General features: G+C 36.5%; 1 protein-coding gene across 5 annotated transcripts in view; it reads right to left on the minus strand.

Annotated features, from left to right (window-relative positions):
• Positions 1 to 7087, minus strand: part of LOC119878966 (leucine-rich repeat-containing protein 37A2-like) — an 18339-nt gene extending 11252 nt beyond the window's left edge. For 4 of the 5 annotated variants that reach the window (XM_038589480.1, XM_038589484.1, XM_038589481.1 and 1 more), the window contains exons 1-2: positions 6990 to 7087; positions 6328 to 6402 (exon numbers count right to left, since the gene is read on the minus strand). In XM_038589480.1, coding sequence (XP_038445408.1) covers positions 6328 to 6398 — 71 coding nt within the window. In that variant the 5' untranslated portion in view covers positions 6399 to 6402; positions 6990 to 7087. Of the gene's footprint in view, positions 1 to 6327; positions 6403 to 6989 lie in introns of those variants that run through there. The other variant, XM_038589482.1, reaches the window with a different exon arrangement.
• Positions 7088 to 9444: the final 2357 nt, after the last annotated feature.

Consider the following 9444-nt stretch of genomic DNA (forward strand, 5'->3'; position numbering starts at 1 on the left):
TGAGACATACAAAAGCTGAAAGAAGTCATCATTAGTAGATTTACACTGTAGAAAAGCTAAAGAAAGTATTTTCAAGCAGAAGGAAAATGATTGCGATAGAAATGTGGATCCACACAAAAGGAAGAAGACATTAGAACTGGTAACTCCAAAGGTAAATACATAAGGTTTTTCTTACTATTTAAATATCTGAATACAATATGATTTCACTTATATGTAGAATCTTAACAAATGAAAACTGACAAACAAAAGAAGAGAGAAACAGATTCATGAATATGGAGAACAAACTGGTGGTTATTAAAGTAGAGGGCGGGGATATGGTCAAAATGAGTGAAAAGACGTAAGAAGTACAAACTTCTAGTTATAAAGTAAGTCTCCAGATGAAAAGTACAATGTAGGGAATATAGTTAATAATACCGTAATACACTTATTGTGGTATTAATTCTTCAATCACTATGTTGTACATCTGAAACTAATTTAATATACATCAACTATACTTCCTAAAGGAGTTAACTTATGTTTAAAACAAAAAATAATATAGTGTGCTGTTTAGAAGTAAAGCAAAATGTATGAAGACATTAGCACAAAGGCCAGTAAGGGAGAAATGAAGTACACTATATATTGTAAGGTTCTTATGCCAATCATGAAATCATATATTATTTGAAGATAGACTGTGAAAAGTTAAAGATGAACACTACAAAGCCATTAAACTACTGCTAAACTAACAAAAACCTGAGTTGTAATTAACTAGCCAACAAATAAAATTTAATTTAATTTAATTTAATTTAATTTAATTTAATTTAATTTAATTTAATTAAAAGTGTACTCAGTCATCCAAAAGTAGGAAGAAAAAGAAAAAAAAAATAGCAAAACAAAGAACAGATGGGACACATAGAGAGTTTAGTAGCTTTAAATGTAGTCATGTTAATAATTACATTAGGTGTAATGGTATAATCACCCTAATAAAATATAAAAAAGCAAAGCCAACTATATGCTGTCTATAAGAATCATCTGCAATAGAAATATACAAGTAGGTTAAAAGTATAGAAAAATTGTGCTATGCTAACAGTAATCAAAAGAACCTTGGGTGGCTACATTACTGTAAGACAAAGTGCATTTCAAAGTAAAAAAATATTACCAAGGATAAGGAGGTTATTCCATCATTATAGGAATATCAACTAATAAAAAAGACATAACCTAAAAATTTATGCATCTGATAACAGAACTTCAAAATATATGAAGGAGAGAATGGCAAGAGAGACAAATAAATACACAATTATAGTTGGGAAATTTCAATATTGCTTTCTAAATAATGACAGAAAAAATATATAGAAAATCAGTAAAGATATAGCAGACTTGAATAACACTATCTACCATACTTGACCTAACTGACATTATAGAATGCTCCACCCAAAATCAGAGTACTCATTTTTTCAAGTAGATACATAATAGTTACCAAAATAGATCATAGGCTCATCTAATACCAGAATTCATGGGTATAACACAAGCCTCAATAAGTTTAAAAAGGATTTAAGTCATTCAACATATGTCTGTGACTACAATGGAATTAAATTAGAATGAACAGATTTGAAAAATCTCCAAATTATTTAGAAACTAAACACATACTTCTAAGTAACCCTGCCAGTCAAAGAATCAAAAGAGAATTAAGAGCTATTTCGTACTAAAACTGAAACCATGTCAACATATGGGATGTTGCTAATGCGGGTGTTCAGCTTCCCCAGTATCCACTTTTAAGAAATTAAAAAAAGAAAAGAAAATTAATCATTGAATAAGGAGAAGAAATAGCATAATAGAGATCAAGGCACAAATAAAGAAAACGGAAAAGAAAAATAGAGAGGCCAGTGAAATGAAAAGAACAGTTTTATTATTTATTATTTTTAAAAATTGTAATTATTTATTCATGAGAGAAAAAGAGAGAGGGGCAGAGACATAGGCAGAGGGAGAAGCAGGCTCCCTGTGGGGAAGCTTGAAAAGGGACTCTATTCTAGGACTCCAGTGATCACGACCTGAGCCAAAAAACAGATGCTCAACCCACTGAGCCACGCAGGTGCCCCAAAAGACAGTTTTTGGAGAAGATAAATAAAACTGATAAACCTCTAGGCAGACTGATTAAGACAAGACAAGAGAGACATAAATTATCAGTATCAGAAATGAGAGGGGTCAGGGATCCCTGGGTGGCTCAGCAGTTAGCGCCTGCCATCGGCCCAAAGCCTGATCCTGGAGGTCCCGGATCAAGTCCCACATCAGGCTCCCAGCATGGAGACTGCTTCTCCCTCTGCCTGTGTCTCTGCCTCTGTCTCCCCCCTCTCTCTCTCTGTGTCTCTCATGATAAATAAAATCTTAAAAAAAAAAACAAGGGGGTGACATGTCCCTTGTTTCTTTCTTTTCTTTTTTTTTAAGATTTTATTTTATTTATTCATGAGAGACACAGAGAGAGGCAGAGGCAGAGGCAGAGGAGAAGCAGGCTCCTGCAGGGAGCCTCATGTGGGATTCAATCCCAGAATCCCGATGTCATGAGCTGAGCCAAAGGGAGATGCTCAACCACTGAGCCACCCAGGCATCCCTACAGATATTAAAAGGATAAGAAGGGAATATATAAAATATTTGTCAATCAATTCAAGGTGAAATGAACAGATCATAAAAGATGTAAACTACTCAAAATAAATATGTAACTTAAATATCACTATTAAAGAAATAGAGTGTGTAATTTGCAACTTTCTCACAAAGAAAGCTTCAAATACACAGGGCTTCATGAGTGATTCTACCAAACATTTAAGGAAGAAATAATGCCAATTCTACACAAACTCTACCAGAAAGTTGAAGAGAAAAGAATATTTCCCCACTCATTTTTTAAGGCCAAGCTTTTCCCTTATCATAAGTAGGCAAAGACAGTACAAGAAAAGAAAACAATTAGACCGGGATCCCTGGGGTGGCGCAGCGGGTTTGGCGCCTGCCTTTAGCCCAAGGCCCGGTGCATGGAGCCTGCTTCTCCCTCTGCCTGTGTCTCTGCCTCTCTCTCTCTCCTCTCTGGGTGACTATCATAAATAAATAAATAAATAAATAAAAATAAATAAATAAATAAATAAATAAATAATAAATAAATAAAGAAATAACAATAGACCATATCTCTCATGAACACAGATGCAAAATTCTAAACAATGTTTCACACCATATCAAACAATATATGAAGTTTCTGTATAGTAAACAACCAAAAAAAATAATAAAGACTACCTATCAAATAGGAGAAGATATTTGCAAGTGACATATTCAATATAGGTTTAGTATCCAAAATATATAAAGAATGTCTACAGATCAACAACCAAAACCCCCAAATAATCCACTTAAAAAACTGGAAGACACAGACATTTCTCCAAAGAAGATGCACAGGGGTGCCTGGGTGGCTCAGGTTGGTTAAATGTCTGCCTTCAGCTTAGGTCATGATCTCAGGTCCTGGGATCGAGCCCTGAGTAAGGCTAGGTACTCAGAGGGGAATCTGCTTGGGATTCTCTCTCTCTCTCCCTCTTCCTCTTGCCCCCCTCCTCTCATGTTCTTTCTCTCTCTCTCAAATAAATAAATAAAATCTTAAAAAAAAAGAAGACTGCATAATGGCCAACAGACACATGAAAAAATGCTCAGTATCATCAGGGAAGTGCAAATAAAAACCACAATGAGATATCACTTCACACCTGTCAGAATGGCTAAAATAAAAACACAAGAAACAACAAATTTTAGTGAGGATATGGAGACATAATAACTTATGCTCTGCTGGCGGGAATGCAAACTGGTACAGCCACTGAGGAAAATGGTATGGAGGCTCCGCAAAAAATTAAAAATAAAACTACGCTTACTGATCCAGTAATTGCACTTCTGGGTATTTAACCAAAAATTACAAAAACACTAATTCAAAGGGATACATGCACGTCTATGTAGCATTATTTACCATAGCCAAGTTATGGAAAGCAGCCTACCAGTCCATTGATAGGTGGATGGATAAAAAATAGGTGGTATATATAAACAATGGGATATTATTCAGCCATAAAAAGAACGAAATCCTGCCACCTGCAACAACATTAGAGTACAATGCTAAGCAAAGTAAGTCAGTCAGTGAAAGACAAATACCAGGTGATTTCACTTATATGTGGAATTTAAGAAACAAACAAAAAAATGAGCAAAGGGGAGAGAGAGAGTCAAGAAACAGACATTTATTATAGGGAACAAACTATAGTTGTCCCCAGAGGGGACAAGGGTGGAATGATGGGTGAAATGGGTGAGTTCATCAAAATTTAAAAATTAAAAATTCTGGTCTTCAGAGATAGAACAGAATGAAGACAAGCCACAGCCTGGGAGAAATTTGCTAAACACCTGAGAGAAAAGACTTTTTCCAGAATATAATATACTCTTAAAACTCAATAGTATGTATCCAACTGAATGATGGATTTGGAGGCACCAGGGTGGCTCAGTTGGCTGCGTGTCTGACTCTTGATTTTGGCTCAGGTTATGGTCTCAGGGTTGTGGGATTGAGCCCCAAATCAGGCTCCAAGCTTGGTGAGGAATCTGAGATTCTCTCTCTCCCTCTCTGACTGCCTATACCCCCCACCCCCCACCACATTTGGTCTCTCTTCTCTCTGTCTGAGATAAATAAATCTTTAAGAAAAAAATAAAAGGAAAAGAGATTTCAATAGACACATCATTTAAAAAGATATTGGTACATGAATAGACACTCAACATCATGAGCTATTAGAGAAATGCAAATTAAAGATACAAAGTCTAGGGATCCCTGGGTGGCGCAGCGGTTTAGCGCCTGCCTTTGGCCCAGGGCGCGATCCTGGAGACCCGGGATCGAATCCCACGTCGGGCTCCCGGTGCATGGAGTCTGCTTCTCCCTCTGCCTATGTCTGCCTCTCTCTCTCTCTCTCTCTCTCTCTCTGTGACTATCATAAATAAAATTAAAAAAAAAAGATACAAAGTTTGAAAAAATTTTTTAACTGAAATATAAAGATGTCATACACTGCCGCTTGGAATGCAAAATGGTACATCCACTTTATTTTTTTTAAAGCTTTTATTCATTTATTATGAGAGACACTGAGGGAGGGAGAGAGAGGCAGAGAAACAGGTAGAGGGAGAAGCTGGCTCCATGCAGGGAACCCGACATGGGACTAGATCCTGGGTCTCCAGGATCACGCCCTGGTCGGAAGGTGGCGCTAAACTGCTGAGCCACGGGGGGCCCTACATTCACTTTAGAAAAGAGGTAAGCAGGTTTTTGTTTTTGTTTTGTTTTTTTTTTTTTGAGAGAGACAGCAAGCACATGTGTATGAGTGGGGTGGGGAGGAGGGGCAGAGAGAAAGGGAGAGAAAGAATCTTAAGCATGCTCCACGTTCAGCATGGAGCCCCACTGGGGGCTTGATCTCACAACCCTGAGATTATGACCTAAGCCAAAATCAACAATCAACAGTTGGACACTTAACTGACTAACCCCCCAGGCACCCCTAGGAAGCATTTTCTTAAAAAGTTAAATATACACTTAGCACATGATGTAGTAATCCTACCATTAAGTATTTCACCTCCCCCAGAATGAAAGCATATGCTCACACAAAGGCCTGCACGTGACTGCTTTTAGCAGCTTTATTCATCATAGCCAAAAGGAAAATCAGAACAACTCAAATGTCCATTAAGTGATGAATGCATAAACAAACTGATATATCCACACAACTGTAACACTACTCAGTATAAAAAGGAGTGAATTACGGGTTGATGCAATCACATGGATGAATCTCAAAAGGATTATGCTGAGTCAAAGGAGCCAATCACACAAGACTGCATACTGTATGATTTCATTCATAAGACACGGTAGAGGGGCGCCTGGGTGGCTCAGCAGTTGAGCGTCTGCCTTTGACTCAGGGAGTGATCCCGGAGTCCCGCGATCAAGTCCCAGCTCAGAATCCTTGTATGGAGCCTGTTTCTCCCTCTGACCTCTCACTCTCTCTCTCTTTGTCTCTCATGAATAAATAAATAAAATCTTAAAAAAAAAAAAAAAGACATGGTGGAAAAAATACTATAGGGACAAAAATGAGGTTGATGGCTGTCAGGGGCTGATAGTGGCAACAGGGGATTAACTACAAACAGAAATGTTCTGTATCTCAAACGTGGTGGTGGTTACACAACTATATATTTACCAAAGCTCATTAAAAACTGCATACTTAAAAAGAGTACATATTAACTGAAAATTATGCCTCAATAAAGCTGACTTATAAATAAAACAAACCTAAATACACAACGAAGTGATAATAAACATAAGAAAAATCAACTTACAGTTTTTCCAATTCAAGGGTCATCATGAGAATGCTCTCAATTGTTGAAAGTGACACCTGTGTTGTTCCCATGTCTCTGAAAGAGAACGCCCAAACATGCATGATACCAAAGACTAAAATTTCACACCAAGTACAAAAAGGTACTTAATAGTATGTGATTATTTAAATTCTGGCTTCTCTGTCAAGCTAGCTCAAGAGTTTACTTGCTATGGAAGATAATTTCAGAGCATTCTTATTGAAGAAATTAAAATTTATGTGCATCACGAACATAATCACCTTGGTGCTAAACAGTACAATCTCCTTTTACCCTTTTTCTACTCATTCTCAGTTGCATCCACCTTTCTTGATTAGTCTTTTGTTTTAAATAAGGTATACCTTATTCCAGTTTGCTTTTTGAGATAAATGATATTTCTACATATGTGGTAAATATTTCGCTATACACCTGCATGTTCCATATCTCTATGTGTTCTTCAATACTGCTCTCTTCTACTACAGGCTGTCTTGTCCATATACATTCTTTCTTTGCCAATAATTCTTATTGCAATAACCCAGCTAAAATTTAAATTATGACTTTTTATTCAAAATGCAAAAGATTTAATCTTTGACAAAAGTAAAAAAGAGCAGAAATCATCTCATGAGCCATGAGATTGTTGTAATACTTACAAATATTTTAATGCTGGCAATTTAAAAAGATATGAATCTTCAACAGTTGTCAGAGGGTTATGACTGAGAATTCTGAAAAAGCAATGGAATTAAAATTATCTGCATTTTAAGTAACTAGATGAAAATTTATGTTCTTTTTTTTGGTATGGAACTTGAAGTTTAAAAGCAATCATTTTCTGCCTTTGCCTATAAAATCACCCTTAGAATCTGTAAAACATTCTTCCTTTGGGCACTACCCAGGTCTCTGAATGATAAAGCAGGAAGAGAAAGAGAAAAAAAATTTTTTAAGTGGATGGCAAAGAAAAAATATGCCAAAGAACATTTCAGGTTGAAAACCTCAGAAGTGACTATACCAGTAGGAAGTAATTTCTGTAGGAAATACTATTTCTAGTGTCCTCCATAATTCAAAGTGCTTTTCTTTTATCTCTAGAAAGTTTAAAAATCCTACAGTTTAAACCACCCAGTTAAAGACAAAATGATAACCAATTCTTCAGTTTTGGAGCCAAACAAGAAGGGCTAAATCTATGAGCAGCCGGTGAAAGCTATATTCCCACCACATAGCCTGTGTGTATTCTTGCATTACAGCCTTTGTCATGGCATGTATCACCTGTTTCCTTATCAATCTCCTGGATTCTCGGCTCCTGGAGGGCAGGGACCATACTTTATTGTCATGTTGTCCCTGTGCCTGACATAGTATAGTGCTTGTTATTGACTATTTAATGTTTGTTGAATAAAGGACATCTTGTCATCTTTTTGACACAAGCTTTTATTCCAAAATGCTGAACAGACCTTCTTCCCAACTCTTTAAAATGAAAAAAGGTAAAAGAAATAGGAAGAAAAGAAAAGACAATCTGCCTTGAGGTTGACTCTACTCAAGAATCATTAACTATACTTTTACCAAGTATTAGATAGATAATCTTCATAACCAATACTATTATTGGGCTGTAAGGCATCTGTGATCAGCATTTCACATTTAATCCTTATAATAACCTTATGTGATAGATACTATCATCACCTCATTTTACAAATGAGGAAACTGAGGTACAGAGAGGTTACATAATTTGTCCGAGTTTGTCAAGCCAGTCAGAAGCAGAGCTGGAATTTGAACTGAGTTCTGACTCCAAAGCCTGTGTGTAACTCACATGAAGAAAAGGGGGTTTATAAAACAGCTGTTACCATAAACTTTGAGAGCGCTAAATATAGAAACTGTATTCATGTTGAACTTCATCTCTCCACCTGGGAGAGCTCCTCTGAGAATTACATTTTCTATTTTTATTCCTTTTCTCTAATCGACTCCCATGATGAAGTATTTAATTAGCTGATGGTCATTGAGACTTTAGGTATTTTAAACCATGTTATAGGCGAATCAGTGAAAACGGGAAAGTGAGGACATTTGAAACTTCATCCCTCCATAAAAGCAACGACAATGACAAACACTGGCAAACATAGAATCAATGTTTTAATCATTTTGGAAAATTTAACCAATGGGTCTACAGCAACCCAGAGAGCATTTATTAAGGGAAAATGTATTAATTTCTATAAGAACAGTGAGATCTGTTGTTTTAACTAGTTCTAGACCTCTGCTCTGTATCCTGATGGTAGCCTTGAAAAATAGCCCACATCCCAGGGGAGCAAAATGGAGCTGGAGTTCCTTAAAGCCTCCTTCCCAAAGAACTGTCATTGTTTTACCTGTCTAGTGAGTTTCCTGGAAGACCTCAATTGAGAACCTTGTCCTTGACCTCACTGAGAACTGCACAATGCTAGAAGCCTCTTCTTCTCAAGGGGCATTTTAAAAATATCATTATTTATTTATTTATTCATGAGAAAGACACACAGAGAGAGAGAGGCAGAGACACAGGCAAAGGGAGACAGAGAGAGAGAGAGACATAGGCAGAGGGAGAAGTGGGCTCCCTATGGGGAGCTGGATGTGAGACTGGATCCCAGAACTCCAGGATCATGCCTAGAGAGGAAGGCAGACACCCAACCGCTTAGTCACCTAGATATCCCCAGGAGCATTTTTAAAAACACTTACAGGTAAATGTTTTAAACTGGCAGCTGTGTAAGGCAATGGATAACAGTTGGGACAAAAAAAACAAAAAAAACAAAACAACAACAACAACAAAAACCCTAATCTAAAAGTTTAAAAGAAAAAGCTGAGAAATGAGATATCCACAGAGAGTTTGAAATGCTCCAACATATTCCTGAGAAACTAGAAGACCACAAGACATATTCCTAGGAATGTAGAAAAAAACCTTAGCACTAACAAATGGGTTCAGCAAGGTTGCAGGAAACAAGATCAATATATAAAAGTTAGATGTATTTCTATGTATTAGCAATGAGTAATCCAAAATGATATTAAGAAAAAATTTCCATGTATAACAATATTAAAAAGAATAAAATACTTAGGAAAAATGTAACCAAAAGTATAAGATCCATACACTGAAAGCTACAAAAC

This window comes from Canis lupus, unplaced genomic scaffold (assembly GCF_011100685.1).
Source record: "Canis lupus familiaris isolate Mischka breed German Shepherd unplaced genomic scaffold, alternate assembly UU_Cfam_GSD_1.0 chrUn_S2159H2359, whole genome shotgun sequence".
Classification (NCBI taxonomy): domain Eukaryota; kingdom Metazoa; phylum Chordata; class Mammalia; order Carnivora; family Canidae; genus Canis; species Canis lupus.